Source organism: Cynara cardunculus (genome assembly GCF_001531365.2).
Source record: "Cynara cardunculus var. scolymus isolate 2C chromosome LG 5, CcrdV1, whole genome shotgun sequence".
Lineage (NCBI taxonomy): Eukaryota > Viridiplantae > Streptophyta > Magnoliopsida > Asterales > Asteraceae > Cynara > Cynara cardunculus.
Genome location: NC_037532.1, coordinates 34,831,322 through 34,852,368, shown reverse-complemented (window position 1 = coordinate 34,852,368; position 21,047 = coordinate 34,831,322). Strand labels below are relative to the sequence as shown.

The window sequence follows — 21,047 nt, the reverse complement described above, 5'->3', positions numbered from 1 at the left end:
TTCTTGGTCCATACCATATTCATCCGATAAAATAATGTAACTTGATGTTTCACTTACCCGAGTAAGCATTTGGCAAACGACCCCTTATATTGATGGGACAAAAGAACTACATTTTTGTTTAAAATCAGTCATATCATGTATCAACTTAATATCATAAATATCAGATTAACAGAACAACCGATCGAAAAAACAACTCGTTGATGGGATAAAACAAGAATGTATAGTGTTTGATAACTCAACACTCTGAAAATATACGAGTGCTAAAACCTAGGATTTATTTGGTAGACACTGAATGATTTGGTGAACAAACGATTAAGAGGTCAGAATAATTAAGAGATTTTTCATGATTTGATGCAAAATGAAAGTCGTATTTTGGCAAATGTTTTTGAATAAGGAGTTGCAAATAGGGTCATTGAAGATTTCGAGAATTTAACGATGCATAATTTAAATTTATTAAACAAACATCAAGCTCGAACCTTGAAAAGTTTATTTGCACTCGAGGCTGATCTTTTTTCTTGAACCAAGCTCAAACAATCTGCTAATGGGCTCGAGGCTCGGCTAGTTAACACCTCTAGCTGCAACCACGCTTTCCCGTGCCTTCCCAATAGAAAAAACCCGTCCACGATCGATACAAAAAAATTGATTTTATAGGACACCTAAAATTAAGAAGCGTCCTAAAACGATTCTTCATAGGACTTAAGTTTATATGACCAAACCAAAAAGCGTGATATCTAAAAGTGTTACAATAGGTTTATAAGACGCTTCTATACATTTTAACAAGTTTTTTAAAACGTTTCTAAGACAAAATGCCATATTAACTATTTTATATAACACTATTTGAAAAAGTGTCTTATAAAAAGAATTGTTTATAGGACACTTCTCAAAAATGTCTTATAAAATAGCTAATAGAACACTTTATTCTAAAACATTCTAAAAAACTTGTTTAAACACTTAAAAGGGTCTTATAAACCTATTGCAACACTTTTAGACATGACACTTCATAGTTTGCTCCTATAAACCTAAGTTCTATAATGTATTTTATTAAGACGCTTAGACAATCGAATTTTTGTTGTAGTGGTTATGGTGAGATGGGTGAGAACAGATCTTTATCCTTTGATCAATCTTAACTGAAGATCAACAGTAATGAGATGCACCAGATCAATTCCCACGAGAAGTGCAATTCATGGGATAGGGCGAGGTTAAAAGTGATCAAAGGTCTAGATCTCTTCTTACGCTTCTCATCTTAACTCCTATTCTCATACGTTACTTCGTCTGACATCCATATCAACAACAAAGAGCTATAGAAACGACTATATATTGCAATACCAAAAAGCACGATAGGAGTTAAAAATCCAACATTCCAGCAAAACATTTAAGATTCCGAGTTCGACTTCAACACATTCCACGAAATTGAACGAAAGTTCAATAACGCCCACGTCGTCACTTAACATCGTCCAACAGGCTTGAACGGAACTCCACACGACTAGATGCAACGTCACTAGCTGGGATCCGCGACGGAGGATTTGCAAAATGTGCAAGTGGCGGTTGTTCCCAGAAGGGAGCCATCGATAGCCAGCGTTCTTGATCAAACTTCACACCAACGCCCCTGCGTTCTCTAACCTTCTTTACCGGCACTTCAAATTCCCACTTTCGCTTGCATGAATTCCTTGTCACCTATCATGATACAGTTTCATTAAAAAATGTAGTTGAACGAAAAATTTAGGCCAAAATGCATCGGAATGCAACAAAGTTTGCCCGAGTTGCCAAAGGGTCATTGGCCCAAAGGTACACAAGGTTACTCGTACTTTATATGAGTCAAGAATCATACCTCCACATTCTGGCGGTGTTCAGCGTCAAACAAGGTGGCACCGGAACTGGGTTCACCTGCAAAACGAAAAAGACATGCATCCACAACACCAGTAGCCAAAGTTATTTGGTGTACTTCAGGAACATTTTCGACCAAGCGATACGTTGGTTTTTATCTTGATATTTTAGAACGAGAAAATAAAAATTTAAGGTTTAAGGAAGACTAAACCTCGTACCTTTTCCAAACAACCTTTCTTTGATCCGATTATACGGACAAGTAGGCGGTGTAGCTTTGTCTCGGAAAGCTAGCGATGGCAATGGAGATGCGATGATCTCTTTGAACGAAAGTCCTTTGTGCAGGTATGGTGTCACCTGTGTCTGTTGTCCGAAAAAGGGAACCATAAACCAAACAAGTCCAAGATATCCCACCCGGAGGTGGGTCCCGCTTTTTTTTGGGGGGGGGGGGGGAAGATGCAGGCAGACTTGACCTCTATCCTAAAGAGTAGAGCGATTGATTTATATTTGGAGTTTTTTAATTAAAAATTAAATAATATTAAGAAAACACCAAGAGGAAAACTATTGCTCCTTTTTTTCTCTACTAAAGCCTTGTATCAATCGGTAATTACTACAAAATCAACCCACAAACAAAGATGACTTTTTTTTTATTATTAACCTGGATATCCAACCCGCTATGCGAGCCGACTAGTCCCAAGGCGACCACCTGTTTTGCAGATAGCCCAGAGTCACAACATTTGAACCTACGTGGCCACAAGGGGATTTTTATTCCTCCTTGGATTTGAACCTGGGACCTCCCGGTACTTTTGACCTTTGGAGCCAAGCTCAAATCAATCAGGCACCACCCTTGTTTAATTCAAGAAAAGATTCAATAACCGCTTAAAGTGCCCAGAATATAATCAAATCGTATGACTTTATCTATAAGCGCAAAGGGGTACCCGTTTCAAATTTAAAGCTTCCGATGGCTATGTAAGTTTAATTCTATCATCCCTCTGAAATATAACTAACCTTGTTTTCCTCAAAAACATTGTTGTCACAGAAAGCCGGAGCTAAAAAGATCTCAAAAATGTATGCTTTGAAAAGATATAGAAAGCGCAGTGTTCGATTCTTTAAAATCAGAACTAGACTTTAGTCACAGAACTAACGGAGACATGATTGTCTAAATTAGGAATTGACGATAGACGCCCTCAAATAATATTAGAAGATAGAACTCAATGCAAAAACAGGTGTCCTGAAATCGAACTTGTTTAGTAACGAATTTTTTCCCCACTATGAAGAGCTTGAATCATAAAAACTCTAGCAAGAACGCAATCACTAATTCCTATATATTTTGCAGCCGTTGGCTACGGTGGCCTATAAAGAGTGTACGAGAGAAAATTACCTTCTGTAGCTGCCGACCGAACAAGGAAGAAGAACTTCCTGAAGAATCATCGAAGAAAAGAACTATAAAAATCATAAACAAATAACAATGAAGAAAATCACAAAAGTATGATTTCAAACCGGATTATTTTTATTAAAAGAGGCGTTGACGTCATAATCTCTTCATCGAAGTAAAGATGAGTGGCGTCGACGTTGACGTTGTCTTCTTGAATTTGGGGAGAAAAGAAACGGAAGGAAAAAAAAAAAACAATTTTTCATGTCCCGAATAGGAGAGAAAGGAAAGGAAAGATGTCAACTTTACAAATATACCCTTTAAAAATATATCCTTTAAAGTGAAAGATTGGATAGTTATGTAATTTTAATAATCTTTTTAAGAGTAATTACAAATGTAACGTTTTTAGATTATAGGGAGAGGTGGTTGCCTCGCTTCGACATGATTATAATAATAAAAAATAAAAATAAAAATAAAACCGTATCCAGTTTTAAAATGATATCGGTATATTTAACTTTTGAGCAAAAAACAGTAATTACAACAAATTTGATATTTGAAGTCAAAATAAGACAACGGATAGAGAATCACAGAAAATAACTCACGCTAAACACGTTAAATGGTAAAAGAAATAACATATAACACAACTAAGCAACTACATGCCTTTTTTGTTCTTTTCGGTTTCAATTTTACTTTGTCCAAAATAAATGTCCACAATGAAAAAAGACGCTCAGTTTTAGAAACGTGTAACGATTACATTTTTGAATGAATTAAATGACAATTTTACCTTTAATAATAGAGGGAGTAATGAATTTCTCCGTAGCACAATTAAGGGTATAATTGAAAAGTAGGCACTTAATTTGAAAGTGGACATTTATTTTGGGACAAACTAAAACAGAAACGTGGACACTTATTTGGAGACGGAGGGAGTATAGCATATAAAAATTGTACCCCTTTTAGGCCTATAATCGGAAACTAATATTTAATTTTGGATCGAGATGGAACAACTCACCTTCATGATCAAATCCGCTAGCGAAGCACCTTCCTTGTAGAGTTCCCTCTTTTGCAACCCCTTTACCTTTTGACATATCTGCGTCTAAAATACGTAATTTATAATTAATCCAGAAATAGAAGTGCTTAGAATTGCACCAAACATCGCAAAAAATGCTACTCATAACTTACACGTAACGGGTGTTTTAAACCTTTTCATGTCTTTTATGACGCCTTCCTTCACTTCGTTTATGGATATTATCGCTACAATGAAAATTCAAACGGTTAGATCATAAGACCAAAATAATTATAGAAAGAATTGTATTTGATTCAGATCCAACTTATCTCTCCGATTCAAAAGCATAAAAGAATTAATAAATTTTGTGATTTTGCTACAAGTGAAGCAGTGGGAGAAGGGTTTGCTCTACCCTCTAGAGCACCGACACAGTATTGGTCTGACGACCATCAGCGGGAGGTAAATCGTGGTGTCCTAAGGCAGGGTGTGCTCTACAATATACATTCCTCGTACTTGACAAAAAAAATCTAGAAACCACAAGGGTGGTGCCTGATTGGTTTGAGCTTGGCTCCAAAGGTCAAAAGTACCTGGAGGTCCCACGTTCAAATCCAAGGAGGAATAAAAACCCCCTTGTGGCCACGAAGGTTCAAATGCGGTGACTCCGGCTATTTGCAAAGCAGGTGGTCGCCCTGGGATTAGTCGGCTCGCATAGTGGGTTGGATATCCAGGTTAATAAAAAAAAATCTAGATCATTCAAAGCGTCTTCAAGAACTTCGACGATTAAAAAAACTCAACGAAATATGAAAAAGATACGTGGAAGTTAAAAGACAAACAAAGGCTCACCATTGGTAACGAGCTCCATCGCTACGCTAAATGGCTCCACCTGAGATTTTGCAAGCGTTGCGGCTTCTTGCTCCAAGAGAAACTTCACATGGTTAACAACAAACCATCTTTTCGCTAAATCATCGTCTGAAAGACGAACAAGAAAGTTGTTCCAACATTTAGGAAGGTAAATCTTGGATGGTTTGTGTATCGGTACAAGAGAAGATGAATCCATAGTTCCCTTTCTCTTAATTAAAGTATGGACTCTTTTGGGTTTGACGATTTATATGAAAAGAGTTGGCATTTTATAGCACTGAACTTCAATTAAAAATTGCTATTTATTTGCATAATCCAACCTCATATCTTCAATGTACAATTATCTCATTTAATAAATGCTTCATGATATTAATGTGCCATTATGACCACTTTTTTTGTTTATAATTCGAGTGTTCTAATAGACTACTTTATAGGACTTAAGCTTATAAGACCACACATGTGTGTCCTATCTAAAAGTGTTGTAATAAGTTTATAGGAAACTCTTGGGTATCTTAACAAATGGTTCAATACACTTCTAAAACAAAGTGTCCTACTAGCTCTTTTATAGTACACTTTTTTTAGAACACATCTTTTTATACGACACTTGTCCTATAAGACACTTTTTCAAACAACGTTCTATATAAAAATACTACTAAGACCCCTTGTTTGAAAAGTGTCCTAAAAAGCTTACTAATTAAGACGCCCAAAAGCATTCTATAAACTTATTACAACACTTTTAGATACGACACAGATGTGTTTGGTCCTATAAACTTAAGTCCTATAAACTAGTCTATTAGAACACTCAGACATTTCCTGTGTCCTATAAACCCGATTTTGTTGTAGCGTGGAACATGTTATGCTTGATGACGTGGGGTGGTAAATGACATGATAACGTTACTATATACATTTCAGATTAATAATGAGTTACCGTATGTAATCACAGTCATAGAAGTTATCTAGGTAAAGCTCTTTAGTGTAAAAGATAATGCAAGGACAAGTATAAAATTTGTTGAAGATTCATTTGAATTCCCAACAAACAACTAATACTAGTTTTTTAATAAATGCAAAAGTTGAAAGAAAAAAAATAATACGCTAGAAGACAATAAATAAATTACTTCCTTGAGGGCAATTTAGGGGAGAACCTTGTGGTGCCTGATTGGTTTGAGCTTGGCTCCAATGGTCAAAAATACCAAGAGGTCCCAGGTTCAAATCCAAGGAGGAATAAAAATCCCCTTGTGGCCATGGAGATTCAAATGCGGTGACTCCAGGCTATCTGCAAAGCAGGTGGTCGCTCTGGGATTAGTCGGCTTGCATAGCGGGTTGGATATCCAGGTTAATAAAAAAAAACATATTGAAGTGATTGTCAATAGGAAAAATAAGCAAATTTGGATTAGAATCTAACCAAATAATAAATTGTAGCATCTTCTATGACAACCCAAAATGTAAGTGTCGCATTGAAAAGTCATAGGCGTTATGTTGATAAAGTTTAGCGTAAAATATTACGCACATTCAAATAAAAAATTAGTTGAAGATTCATTTGAATTCTCAACAAACAATTAATACGAGTTTGTTGAAATAAATGTGGAAATGTGAACATATGATACGCTAGACGACAAAAACAAATAAATTATTTCATTTGTCCCAAGAAAGATGCAAGGTTTCCTTAACAATGTAATTTAAGGCATATTAAACATGTAACCAAATTGAGAGAACTTGTGGACGGACGAACCTAGAGGGGTGGTTAGGTGGCATGTGCCACTGTATTGTTCCTCCGTGGTAAGGTAAAAAAGATTAGGTTCGTGAAAGGTGCAACCGTTTTATTTTAGAAGGTGCAACCGTTTTATATGGTGCCACCATATCCACAAATTCTTGGGTCCGTCACCGGTGGGAAAATAAGCAAAATTGGATTGGAATCCTACTATAAACCGTTGCATTTTGTGAGGAAACACAAAATGGGAAGTGTTGCATTTTTAAGAATAGGGCGAGAACTATATACCCCAAAAGAAGAGAGAGAGAAGATATATTGAAGGTTTTATATCAAAGGATGTCCATTACTTTGTTTCTTTGACGGTGTAGTCAGATAATAATTTCTTGTAATTGAATAAACCATACCAAACGATCCCAGTATATCCCACTCGAAAGTAGGGTCTGTGGGACGGGTAGGATGTAAGCAAACCTTACTTCAACCACTAGGATCAAGAGGCTTATTTCTTCTAATTGAATAATAACATATATTTATGTGGGAAAAAGATACTAACTCGGACATCTTGCAAAGCTTAGGGTCGCTAATCCGGAAGAACTTGTAAAAAAATGTGAAACAACTTGAAGATGTCACTGGGCCACAAAAAAAAAGCACAATTTATTTGAACGAACACAGCTTACAACTTTCATCGTACTATGCTCTCCAAAGAGCAACTCTTCTCAAAATCTCACTCAAAAGGTGCTGAGTTGGAATCCCGTTCTAATAAAATAACAATAATCGACTTCTTTCAACGATCACTACAAATTTATTCAATGTACTTATAGGCATGATAATCTTGTTTTCATTATTTTATCTAAAGATTTAGTGATACCTTGCTTATTGAAGGAAAGATAACTGAGCAATTGTACTACTTGCAAGTTCAGTAATTTGCTAGTATTTTCCTTCAAAGATTGAGAGTAAACCAACACAGTATATCCCACCTAGGGGTGAGGTCTAGGGAAAGGTAAGATGTACGCAAACCTGACCAATACCCAAAGAGTAGAGTAGTTGCTTCCATGAAGACCCATGGCTCGTGCAATGGGTGTGTGTGAAAGAGAGAGGGGGGGGGACTAGGTAGAAGCAAACAACAATAGAAACACAAGACGCAAATAGACAGAAGCATAGCAAAAGAAACTACACAACCCCAAACTATCTTACCCTCCCGCTAGAGCATAAATTGGCGAAAATGATTTAATTTTGCAAGAAAGAAATTCAAAAAATTAATAATAAAATCTCAAATGTGTTTTCATAACCACAAAAACAATTTCAAGAAACCTTGAAAAATTATGAAATGCCACTAGAAAGAAGCCATGAAAACATTGAGAGAACATGGACTTCTATGTTCAAGATTACAGAGAGGAGTTGTGATATTTTCATTCTAAATGTACAAGAACAACCCTCTCCTGTAGAAGAAAAGGCGTTGTTTGAATGAATCACATTCCTAAGATTCCGTTCTCAATTAGTGATCAAAAAACATTTTTCCTCCCATTGTAACACTCCATTTCGTTCCCACTTTCCTTATGCCTACCCTATTGATTCTAAGCTTCGAACCAACAAATGTGCAATATCTTTAACATGATATTTAAAATTTCTTTGTTTATTTATTTATTTGGTGTCAACCGTACAACTAATTTGAGAACAAGAAAATGTTCCGAATTTGAAAAGACTTACTAAATAAACAAAACAACTAGTTAGTCGAAATAGTCCAAACTAATATAATTAAAACGAAACCATTAATATATTTTATCAAAATTAAAATAAGTAGTAAGAAAAATAAAGGGTTTTCCATTTAATGGACCTTCTATGAACTCCATATCATGTTCGCATTATTTTTATGAATTTCTCACATCCCATGGCACGACCTTGACTGTTAGGGAATGTAAAGAATTTTCTAAAATTATCATCAATTAGTGTAACCAAATTTGAATTTTAAAAAATTTGTCACACTAATTGATGATTTTGATTAACCCTTACACATAATATGAATAAGATCAAAGTTTGTCAACTAATTTTTTTAATAAATTATTAAATTTTCAAAAAAAATTGTTATTATTATTAACTTTCTCAAAAAATATTTAACTAATAATTACGTACTTTATCCAAAACATGTATTGATTAATAACCAAAAAAGCCCCTTGAGATTATTGAAAACTTTACATCACGTGATGTTTCAATAAGCTAGCGTATGGCTAACCAAAGGGAACTTTCTCAATAAGCTCAAGAAATAAGCTAGCTTAGCTTGTCAAACATGGCATGAGTATATAGGAGCCTAAGTGGAGGGGGGAGCGGACAAGAGAGGGTAACGGGTATAAATTGTGGTACTTTTGCATGAAGAGCACGAGAAATGGTGTGGGAGTCATGTTATAAATGGCACAACATGATGGAAGTGAAGAGATATGATGGCATATGGTGCATAGAATCGTAGTAGGTACAAAGATAGTAACATCTTTTGTGCTTGCGTGTTGCAACTAGGTTCAGGGAGTCGAAAAAGAAGAGTTTTTGAGATAGACGAGACGATTTGGTGGGAGGCTCGCCGAGAGACCAACAATTATATATAGGAGGTGACTTCAATAGACTTGTTGGGGGGAGGGTCGAATGGTTATCAAGGAGTGCACAGGGGTTTTGGCCATGGTACAAGGAATGACGGGCATGTTGCTACTGGAATTTGCATTCGAACACGACCTAGTAGTTACAAACCCTTGCCTTAAAAGTGAAAGAAGCATCTAATCACCTTTCAGAGTGGAGGTCGTAGCATTAAAATTCACTACATCCTGATGCATGGACGTCCGGGCCGCAGTATATGAATGGATTGCACAGTATTTCCTAGCAAGACATGTGCATCGCAACACAGTGTGTAGGCAAGCAAAAGGGAGAGTGAAAGAGGTTAGGCCACGAATCCTTTAAGAAAGCTTGAAGGGGCCGGTAGCAGAGGTTTTAAGGGATCGGGTCCTTTTATAGGTAGGGATAAGTCAAGTGAGGGCCAATCAAATGTAGAGCAATGTGGCTCCCCCATGAGAGAAGTTGCCAGAAGACGCTAGGAGTGATGTCCGGGAGGGTCAGGACTCAAAGGAGTCTTGGTGGTGGAGCGAAGAGGTACAATGGGGGGGGGGGCGAAAAGGTATATTAAGAATGTAGACAGGCGGGTTCTAGTGACGAAAGATGGGGTAGTTACTTTCAATCGTTATTCGATGGGACGGTAGAAAGGTAGAAACGAAGAACCCCCAAAGAAAAAAAAAATATACCTCACTAGCTCCCTTCCTCCTAGCCAAGCTAGGTACATGACCCTCCTAGTTTGCTACCCTAGTCCTGTGTCTCCAAGCATTCCTATAAAAGGTCATGTCCTCGGAAATTTCTAGGGCCACCATATCTAATCGTAGTTTTCATAGAACTATCTATAATGTGAATGCAAGTTGATGGCCTTACTTCCCGCTAGAGCATAAATTGTGAAAATGATCTAATTTTGCAAGAAATTTAAAAAAATTAATAATAAAATCTCAAATGTGATTTCATGACCACAAAAACAATTTCAAGCAACCTTGGAAAATTATGAAATGCCACTAGAAAGAAGCCAGGAAACATTAAGAGAGAACATGGACTTCTATGTTCAAGATTACAGAGATGAGTTGTGATATTCGAATTGAATGTAAAGAACAACCCTCTCCTACAGAAGAGAAGGCATTGTTTGAATGAATCACATTCCTATGATTCCGTTTCGTTCTCAGGATACTTCCAAGTGGAAATAGAGCTACGCTAGGGATCGAAGCTAAGCCCATTACACCAGGTGACCATTAGACTAGCTTTGTTTTACGAGTCAGAATGTTGAGTGATAAAAAAGCGCATGAGAGAAAATGGAAGTCACGAAAATGAAGATGTTGAGGTGTACTTGTTGGATAGGATACGAACTTGATGTTGAAGTCACGGCCTCTCTATCTCTACATAAAGGTTCGCATACATCTTAACCCTGTGATCCTACCTCTGGGTGGGATATAGTAGATGTTCTTGGGTTGGTTTATCCTTTGGAGCATAATTTAGCAAATCTTTAACAGCTTGTGGACCAAAATCGATATCACAAATATCTTTAAATGATTTCTAACGAAAAAATAAGTAAACTTGGATTGGAATCTTAGTAAAACATATTTGTTCTAACAATTTTGTAAATTTCTAAAATTAATTTCTTTTATCAATCGTGACATTTTTTATCGAATGTGCACATAGGCATGATAATCTTGTTTTCATCATTTTCCTTGAAAGAAAACATAAATGAATGAATGTACTTCTTGCCGTTATTTTCCTATTCACATTGAAAATAACTTCCGTGGAACTTCCTGAACACGTGGAAATTATTTGGGGAGCGTTTGGTATGCGCACAGAACTAGACTAGACTAGTTGTGTGTTTGGTACAACCAGGACAAGACGACATTTTGTTGATCTTCATTATTAACTTGTAAGTACCTAATTTGCCATTTGATTGTGTGCTAATGAAAACGATCTCACCTCTCATATGGACATAAACTATCACATCAATAGTGGAACCACGTTCAATCTCGTATGACTTACTTGTCTTTGGAAATATGCAATGCATTGTGGAGTTGTTTATGTTCTTGGTTGCATATCCTTGGTCATTGTTATTGTTTAAAGCTGTAAAGCATAGTTTCGACCCATTTTCTATTTCATATTGTTGTTTCATGTGTTACATTGATCTCTACATGTTTTTATGATTGGGACTAGAGATCTTTGGTGTATTTGGTCGATAGGAGTCACTATTCATCCTACAAGAAATGTGATAAGCCAACATGCACCGACAATGATCAAATATTAAGTCTACTTATTCAACCACATCGAGAGTAGCTCATGATACTTCAATAGTCAAATATATTAAACTCACCCTCTTCTAGTGACCTAGGTAATGTATGTTTTCACTGACCCATGCCCAATAACTAGTGCAATTTAAAATCCTTCCTCAGTTCCAGACCCATTGACCTTATCATGACTACTAACCCTATGATTGACCTTCCCACTGATCACCTCTTCCTCTCATCCTGACCATACAAAAATCCCCCCCTAACCCTTTACGACTTCCATAACATCTCATTATCTCAAGAAGGTTTCGACGCACCAGTTATAACCAGTAATGGATAAGGTCGAAGAGTAGTTACAACCGAATCTGAGTTCTGAAACATGCAGGTCTAGAGCTCTAGATATACTCAGACCGGAGATAGGAGTCATCTCTGGACACATATGTTCAGCGATAGTCTGAAGACCAACCAGAGATGGGAGCCATCTCTGAACAAACGTTCAGAGATAGGCCGAAGACCATCCAGAGATAGGAGCCATCTGTGAACACACATGTTACATGATACGCCGAAGACCAACTAGAGATCGCTAGCACGACCAGAGCTATCTCTGGGCAAAGTCAAGACTTATCAGATTTCTAAGTCTGAGAAATACAAGTCTGAACACGCAGGTCCAGAACTTCGTATGCATTGTTTCAAAGATAGGCGCAGCCCCCTTGACCCCTGCTTCATGGCGATCTAAGGTGATAGGGGCAACATTTGTAAGTGTGCACTCCGCACCTCCTAACTCACATATGTTTGCCTCATCGCCTTAATCGATTTCAAGTAAATCACAGTTACACCAAAATGCTCGATGACACTAAAATCACCAACATACATGACTATTTGGTAGTGGCTTAATGTATAGAAAGTAGTTTATTCTGTAAGCTTCTAGGGGGAGCTTTATGCAGAAAGCCAAGTTTTTTCCAAACCTACCCCTCCCAATTAAAACCACGCTCCTTCCATCTATGGAAAAACCCTCCCAAATAAAAGTCTTTCCAATCCATACAGACAAATTAATCCACAAGGACAGTTTTATCCGTACAGGACTTAATGGATAACCAACCAAACAGCCCCTAATGACTTTCTTTAACCTGTTAACATTGCCTAGAGGCTCATTTGTCTACCCCTAATATAAGGTCTATCTGATTTTAAACATTTTCATGAATTGGGTGACTGTAACATGAAGACTCATGGTGCCAATAGAAAGGGTTGTTCTCCATTGGTTACCTCTAGAAAGGTTGGGTTACCGGATACGGCTAGGCCAAAGACCCTTTGGTAACAATGCTAACAGATGCTACTTAAGATTAACGAAGTAATTTTCGTATAAACAAGAAACAGACTGTTCCAAAATTATGATATAGCCTTTTAAAACCAGAGACAACTTAGAGTTATAGAAGGAAAGAAAGTAATACAAGCATACATTGAAGAACATACCGTGTATACACCATTCTGAAGAAAGCAACAAAGGCAAATGCAGTTCCTATATGTCGAACCATTTCGATTAGCGTAATCTTCATCAAGCAGAAACAAACAGCACTACTTTTAAGCAATGTTTAACCAGTTTAAGATCAAGACCACTGTTGAGTAGGTCGTGAATCGAACACCCTCTTACATCTGCATTAAAGTGTAGATAAGATCAACACCAACAACTTCTTTTAAGCAAATTTGAAACCAATATAGTAATAATAAGCAGATATTGGATACAAAACTAATAGCAAATCAAGAACTTGTTAAATCCCAGGTCATACTTTTAGAATTTTAATACCAATCAATTTTCAATCAGAAGACCCAAAGATTTCAGGAAAAAACAATTATGAGAAAGAATATAAAGACATTAACTTAAGACGATGAGGTAGACGAATGACTACTTTCACTAGCATAGTAGAAGACATAGAGATCCTGAATTGAATGTTCGGGAATCAAGTGTGTTCATTGATAAACTTAACACATGGACATCCATTAGCACCGCCAATTATGGGTGTTCATGTGTGTAAAGTACTAAAATACCCCTCTTTTTATTCGGGTTTGTTGAAAGAATTATTTTTTCCTTTTTAATTTTCGAGTCCTACAAATAAACCGGTGGCACCATTTGACTATAAGAAACAAATATAGAGATATTTTTCATAAAATCATCGCTGGTCTGTTGGTTAGTTCATTGTTTTTCATATGTGAGGTCATGTGTTCAAGTCTTTTATTGCAATATTTTGTCAGAACCATCATAAATCTGAAATTGAAAGCTAAAAACCAAGAAAATGACACTAACGGGATTCAAACTCAGGTCTGGGGTAGAAGAAAAGCCTATAATTTTTTACACTACGACAGAGGAACGAAGCGGCGGCCCATGCCACCATATGCACCACACTGGGTCCATCCCTGGTCCCATGGGATTAGTCGAGGTGTGCACAAGCTGGCCTAGACACCTACGATTAACCAGAAAAGAAACATCGAAGGTTAAGTATCATTAAGCTAACTGCTTTGACCTTTAAACATAAAAATGCATCCACAACCTAAATGGTATTGGATTCAATTCTATATTCTCTAGTGCCCTATGCAGAGCTCCACTCATCAGGTATGGGAACTAAAAGAGTCCTACAACCATGGGGTGGTTTGGATACGTGTTTTCAAAGTGATTATTGCGGATTTAAGAATCATAATCAAATCATCGCTTGATTAAATATAATGATGGTCATATAATTTAAGATTTCTTGTAGAAAACTTCATGAAACGTGGTTATTTACTTATTTTGGACCTAAATATAACGAATCCAACATTGCATCCCCATAATTAGAGATGGGAATGGGGTCGAGGGATCGCAATCCCCATCCCTGTTTTCTAATCCCCGTCCCTATCCCCATTTCCGTCAAGGAATAAGATTTCATCCCCATCCCAAGTCTATACAATTTAATTTTTTGCGCAAAGTTTTTATATATTATGTATATAAATGTCAATTTTCCACGACATATAACGTTAAAATATTAATTACCCAAATTTTAGTAGTTGCATTTGTATAAGGGTAACATAAAAAACGCAGTTCAAACACAAATATATCAATTACAATACTTAGTTTTATATAATCACGTAGTTATATCAACAAAAGTTTTCATGTACAACCAAATTAATAATATAATTAATTTTACAAGTTTTCATCATGAAAGATTAATTATATTTATACATTATTATGCTATCTTTCCTACGCTTTTCACCGTAACTTCCCACGTAGAAATGTATATTTAATACTTAGGGCCGGGGTCGAGGATGAAGGGTATCCCATGTCCGCCCCCTCAGCCCCCTCGGTTTATATATTCGGGGATCCGTCATCCCGGTCAAATCGGGTTCGGGTTTCGGGTGCCCCTTGGGATGCTGGTTTTTGCCATCCCTACCCATACCATAATTTCCTAAATATTGTTTTATCGAATAATCATGTATTTGTATAAATTAACGTTGGATTCAATTAGGGCTTGCTCAAACGATGAAACAAAAAAAAAGGTTACTTTTTGTTGCAATGATAAGTCATCCCACTTCAAATACATCATATGTGGATACCTTTTATGGGCAAAATGAGATAAAGGTGCGAAGCTGAAGTGTGGGTTTGGACGCATACCCTGCCAGTCGAGTTGCCGGTGCCGAGACGGCGAGGTAGATGGGGAGGCACTGACGGAGAGGCCGACGGCAGCGGGCATTCCACCATCTCATTAGATTTTGGAGATTTTAAAAGGGAAGAAAAGGAATTTCTTTTCTTTTCTTTTCCTATGAAAATGAATGATATCATCGAAAGTACTTTTGAAATATCCCTAAATTATAACACCGAATAATGAATTTGAAAAATGATTTTTCAGACTTGAATTTAGAAATGAAATTATATCAATAATTAATTAGAAAATAAAGTTAACCTTAAAATAAAATAAAATTTATAAAATGAAATTATTTCGGTAAATTGCATTTAAACTTAGAAATAAATTTACAATAACTCTTCAGACTTATACTCTTGAAATAACTCTAACGTATAACTCTGAACTATAACTATGAAGAATGACTTCAGACTTGTACTCTTGAAATAACTCTGAATAATGACTTCAGACTTGTACTATTAAAATAATTCTGAAGTAATAACTTTGAAGAAAATGACACTGAAAAATGACTTTGAAGAAAAACCCTGGAGAATAACTCTTAAATATAACTCTAAAGAAGGACTCTTCATACTTGTACTATTGAAATAACTCTAAAGTATAACTCTGAAAAATGACTCTTCAAACTTGTACTATTTAAATAACTCTGAAGTATAACTCTGAAATATAACTCTGAAGTAAAACACCATTTTTTTTCAGGAATCAGTTACCACACGAATTAATTAATCAAGAATAAAATCAATTGCATCCTAAATTAGTTGGATTGATTGAACAAGAGAACACGTGTCGCTCAAATGAGTCTAATTGAATTGATAATGTAAATTGTGTCTACATACGTCTTTAGGCGGGAAAACAAGATGACACGTGTCACCCAAGTGACTTATTTACTATATGTATAGATATACCCAAAAACGAGAGAACAACCTCTAAGCTAAAAATTGTGTTTTATATCATATTTTGAGAGAAATTAAAGTATTTTTCAAATTAAAATAAACAGTAAAACAATTTCAAAATTTTTGAAGACATGGAAGGATAAAATTGGAAATTGATATCCTAAAATTCAAATAACACGATGTACAGATTCTGATATCTGGGTGGTGATAATCATCGTCGTCGGTCTTGGGTTATCACATACAACACGGAGATAGTTTACATTCCTGTTCGAAGGCGAAACTGAAAACAACGAATGAACCGAGTTGAGGCGAGCGTACACTCTTGTTCGTAAGTGTCAAGGAAGAAGACCGTACAGTCTATTTCGAAGGCATCGAGGAAGAATATCAAAGGTATGTGTCTAATAACACGACTTTATCACATATTATGACACTTCAATTAGGATTTGATAGATGTCTGCAATCAATTAGGGCTTCGATCTATTAGAGATTCGAGGAGAGAATGGCCATCATAGACTTATCACAGTTGAGGGCATGGTCGAGAAAGCGAACAAGCAAACTATTACAACTCAAAAATCGATTATCACAATGCAGTTAGGGCAAATCGATTATCAAAATGTAGTTAGAGCAAAATCGATTAATGTATAATGTATGTAATTGTCAGATTACTTGCTTATCACATGATTATTACAGTATACATGGGATTGTAGGTATATTTGTAATTTTAAAAATATCAAAGCAAAAACATTATTTTATCCAACATTTTCATGTTATTAAATAAACTATTTTTATATTAAAGGGCTTGCAAAGTTATCCGATGTGTTTTTAACTTAATCTCACCGTTTCAAGAGATTTTTAAAGTTTGTTTGTATTGATTTCGAGATATTTTTTAGTTTTTCTTTGTCGATTTCAATGGACTTTTTCGGTTGATTTCGAGATACTTCTTTTGTTGGTGAGGCATCGGCCAGAAATCAAGGGAGGATTATGGTAAAAAGTAAAAAAAAAAAAACTCGTTTTAACCTATGCGAAAGAGGGGAAAAATTAATGGAGGCCCATCCGCCACCTTTTACATACTGCATCCGTCTTTGCATATACGTGTTTGAAGATATCACATCTTAAGTATAAAGACAATGAAACACGAGACTGCATAAAGCCACTCTCAAGGGTTCACCGGTGTTAGTCATGGGACGAGTCAGTTTGATCCAAACCCGTCTTTAACTTCGGCCTTTTACACACCCCTACATTCACTACTAGAAAACGAAACGAATTCAATTTCGTTTGCATTAACTTGTGTCCAATCCAAATGAATAAAAACCGTATTCTTTAAGTTTAAATAAAACATTTGCATGCCTTTTTTTTTTTTTGTCGATTAGGGGACATAGGATTCAATTTCAGGCACACCACCATGTCTTTTATTAACCACAAGGGTGGTGCTGATTGGTTTCAGCTTGGCTCCAAAGGTCAAAAGTACTAGGAGGTCACAGATTCAAATCCAAGGAAAAATAAAAATCCCCTTGTGGCCACGGAGGTTCAAATGCGGTGACTCCAGACTATCTACAAAACAGGTGGTCGCCCTGGGATTAGTTTGGCTCGCATAGCGGGTTGGATATCTAGGTTAATAAAAAAAATGTCTTTCAAAAACAGCTAAAAGGCTATGGGTCTATTTGTTAAAATTAGGTCACAACATACATTTGGACTTAAAGTCGGTTATATCCCGTCCCAGATACCAAACGCAGATGTTAAGACCACCGACTTATAATAAAGTATTCCCAATACTCTTTAGCATCTTTGAATTAAAACCGACCGATTTATACCTCAGGGATCCCATTCATCGATTAAATATAAAACACGAGATCACGAATCAAATTTTTAAGTAGCATTAAACTATCTAACAATCAAGAAGACAATAAAGGATGACAAAATCAAATACAAGCAACCCCATATGGACCTTCGAGCGATCATGTTTAACGCCAAATGTCATAAAAGCCATGAATATGGATCTCGACATAGGGACAAGAAGCATAACCTTCGTGGTGTTCCGCCAACGGCAAATGAAAACTTTTTTGAGGATCTTTTCTCAGACCATTGCATCATAATCATCCAACTTATCGTTATACACCATGACTTTTCTCTTAATCTTGGATGTATCTACCCAAGTGACGAAATCTTCCATGTTTCTTGTTACTAGAAATGCGGGATCGGTAACAGTATCTGGGCCCACTCGGATATGCCCTTGTTCTATATATGTCACAGCTTCCTTCAAGTGTTCGGCAAATTTCAATCGCACCAATAAAGTTGCAAGCCTACGTCTGAAATGATGAAGATATTGGTTCTCATGATCATGAAATGGATTTAAAATGTGGCAATGATATTGACCACGGAAATAAACCAAACCATACAGACCCGCTAAATCCCGGTCGAAAGTAGGGTCTGGTGGGTGAGATGTACGTAGATCTGACCTCTACCCGACAGGGTAGAGCAACTGTTGCCGTGAAGATCCTCAGCATAAGCAAATAGGGCGGAAGGAATGAAGACCAACATATGGGGATGAAGCAAAAAAAAAAACCCCATTTTTCATGATAGGGAATTTAACCAAATGAGTTTCTATGGAAGTCACTTTTTTTAAACACTAATATTCTAGTGTTTTTACAAGATTTACAAAGGCAAAGTGTTGGAGCATCTCCAAAATAGAGAACCAAAAGTCAAAATCTCTAAAATAAATTAGATTCACTCTAAAAAATTCTCTACTTTTGGGGATTTCAACATTAATTATATTATTAAAAATATTCTATAATTTTATCATCCCATACATTATTTTAAAAAATATTATGTAAAAGAATAATAATTCAATCTCATCCTCCATTAAGTTTTAGAGAATTATCTAAACATGGAGTTCTCTCTTGTTTTCTCTATTTTAGAGAACAATATAGAGAATCTGTTGGAGTAAAATACAGAAGAAGACCTCCATTTTCTCTATTATAGAGAATCTGTTGGAGATGCTTTATAGACACAGAGGCAAAATGTTTAACACCAAAGGCGGGCTCTGAAGGTTATCGAGTAAAACTTTTAGAATTAAAAGTTTGTTCCTAACTGAAACTCTTGTAACTAAAACCCTGTGAATTCTTCATGCCATTTCTATGAATGCTTATAAGATGAATGAGAGTTATCTTACCGACAAAATGAAGAAACGGATAAGCGATCACACAACGCTAAGCTTTTTTGAGATGGTATCACACCCATGTTGTACCTGCATCGCCACATGTTAAAACTTAAATGTAAGAATATGGTCCAAGAAAGAGATACTTGGTGACAATGCCTAGCATAACATGACATCCCAAACACCAACATATTCAAAATGCCAAACACAGTTACAAAAAGAAGGTTTAGTTTGAAAAACAGTAAAAGTATGAAGTAATATAGATATTTATATTGCATACCTCTTGACGAATAAAAACTATGTACAGTTTAAAAACTGTGATAGCATGATGGTACTATAGATCTTTATACTGCATATTCGGGTATTATATACTTTTAACTTCCTATGTTAGCAAGAGAATTTGTGCTAAAAATGTGCCATGTAATGGGTATCCAAAAAATAAACTTTCCAATTGTTGATATATATAGGAAGGGGGAGGTTCCGTTAGGAACCGGGAACAGGAGGATGGATATTCGTCGTTAATCACACATTCTATATTCCTTATGAATATGTCACGTGCCACTTTGGGCGGTCCCAGGCTCCTAATGGAACCTGCCCCTATATATAGAGAGAGGGGAAAGTTTCATTAGGAATCCAAACTTGATTAGGAACCCGGAAACCGCCCATAGTGCGCCACGAGTCATTCTTCAAGATGAATATTAATCATGAATAACACATTCATGATGTTAGTCTTCACTTTCACAGTGAATATGGATTTGTTATTCATCATAAATCACACATTCACAATGAATAAATGGCAACATTCATGATGAATAACATGTCCATAATTCTGGATGAACATGCCACGTGTAGCGATACCGTTGGTTCCCAGGTTCCTAATCAATTTTAGGTTCCTAACCGAATCTGCCCAATGTATACAATATATATGTATATGTGAAAGAAAAATACTGTTTACATTACTGTTCAGCGTTTCCTGGTTCAAAAGAAGTACCCTTTTCTAGGCTTAATTCGTACATATAAACGTAGGTTTTGAAAACAATACTAACAAACTCACAGCTTTTCAAGGAGGGCATCCGTCATCTCGATTCGATAAGGGTCTCTAGGATCCATCTGCTTCAATATGTTCACTAGTTTCTGTGCCATTCTACACAAACTCGAGTACCTAGTTTTCCCCACCACAACATTCAAAACAACAAATATGTCAATTACTATGAACAGACACAAAACTCACTAACCTAATTGCAACGCAGTACTTGAAAAGATACAAAATCAAAAGACAGGAGTAGGGTTCTTACTTCTTGTAATCATCACGGCCAGTAACATGATACCGATGCATAACCTGAGCTTCTCTGTGACCTCCTTCTCTCTTCCATTCCAAGAAATTGACCTTCTTCAGTAGCTTCTTTTCATGAAACTTCAGCTTCCTCATCTTCTATCGATTGAGTTATGGAAACAGAAACGCGAATCAAAAAGGAACAGAGGGTTGGAGAAGAAAAAGCTTAAACCCTAAAAATTTGATCCCAAATATTTGAAGTCTGAAAATGTTCCCAAGATCATTGAAGACTTTAAATGAATTGGGCTTCAGATATGTTATTGGATTGGGCTTCAGTTGTCCATCAAAAATGGAGAAAGCCCATTAATGATTTTTGGGTTATTAATTAATAATTTAATATCTCCTACAATTTTTCAAAAAGAATTTAAAATAAATATTTGGATTTTATCCATTTTAGAAATTAAAACATTA

The 21,047-nt window shown here is 36.1% G+C and overlaps 2 protein-coding genes across 2 annotated transcripts; both read right to left on the bottom strand.

Moving 5' to 3' along the window:
- Nucleotides 1-1,313: 1,313 nt before the first annotated feature.
- Nucleotides 1,314-15,274, bottom strand: LOC112513316. The gene is made up of 9 exons (XM_025119546.1): nucleotides 15,232-15,274; nucleotides 13,189-13,244; nucleotides 13,065-13,110; nucleotides 4,373-4,444; nucleotides 4,203-4,286; nucleotides 3,203-3,264; nucleotides 2,043-2,184; nucleotides 1,829-1,884; nucleotides 1,314-1,674 (listed from the first exon to the last, which is right to left on the bottom strand). The coding sequence occupies exons 4-9, from the start codon at nucleotides 4,398-4,400 to the stop codon at nucleotides 1,441-1,443; spliced, it is 606 nt and encodes a 201-aa protein (XP_024975314.1). The 5' UTR covers nucleotides 4,401-4,444; nucleotides 13,065-13,110; nucleotides 13,189-13,244; nucleotides 15,232-15,274; the 3' UTR covers nucleotides 1,314-1,440.
- Nucleotides 15,275-17,953: 2,679 nt separating this feature from the next.
- On the bottom strand, nucleotides 17,954-20,840 carry LOC112513772 (U3 small nucleolar ribonucleoprotein protein IMP3). The gene is made up of 4 exons (XM_025120133.1): nucleotides 20,599-20,840; nucleotides 20,358-20,465; nucleotides 19,319-19,393; nucleotides 17,954-18,455 (listed from the first exon to the last, which is right to left on the bottom strand). The coding sequence occupies exons 1-4, from the start codon at nucleotides 20,730-20,732 to the stop codon at nucleotides 18,224-18,226; spliced, it is 549 nt and encodes a 182-aa protein (XP_024975901.1). The 5' UTR covers nucleotides 20,733-20,840; the 3' UTR covers nucleotides 17,954-18,223.
- Nucleotides 20,841-21,047: the final 207 nt, after the last annotated feature.

Excerpts from the sequence above, each read along its gene's own strand:
- LOC112513316 (XM_025119546.1), bottom strand. The coding sequence starts at position 4,400 with ATGAAAAGGTTTAAAACACCCGTTACGT. Across the intron at positions 1,885-2,042 it reads AGAAAGGTTGTTTGGAAAAG|GTGAACCCAGTTCCGGTGCC; the intron begins GTACGAGGTTTA and ends TTCGTTTTGCAG. Across the intron at positions 1,675-1,828 it reads AACACCGCCAGAATGTGGAG|GTGACAAGGAATTCATGCAA; the intron begins GTATGATTCTTG and ends GTATCATGATAG.
- LOC112513772 (XM_025120133.1), bottom strand. The coding sequence starts at position 20,732 with ATGAGGAAGCTGAAGTTTCATGAAAAGAAGCTACTGAAGAAGGTCAAT. Across the intron at positions 20,466-20,598 it reads GGCCGTGATGATTACAAGAA|GTACTCGAGTTTGTGTAGAA; the intron begins GTAAGAACCCTA and ends GGGGAAAACTAG. Across the intron at positions 18,456-19,318 it reads TCCGTTTCTTCATTTTGTCG|ACGTAGGCTTGCAACTTTAT; the intron begins GTAAGATAACTC and ends TCATCATTTCAG.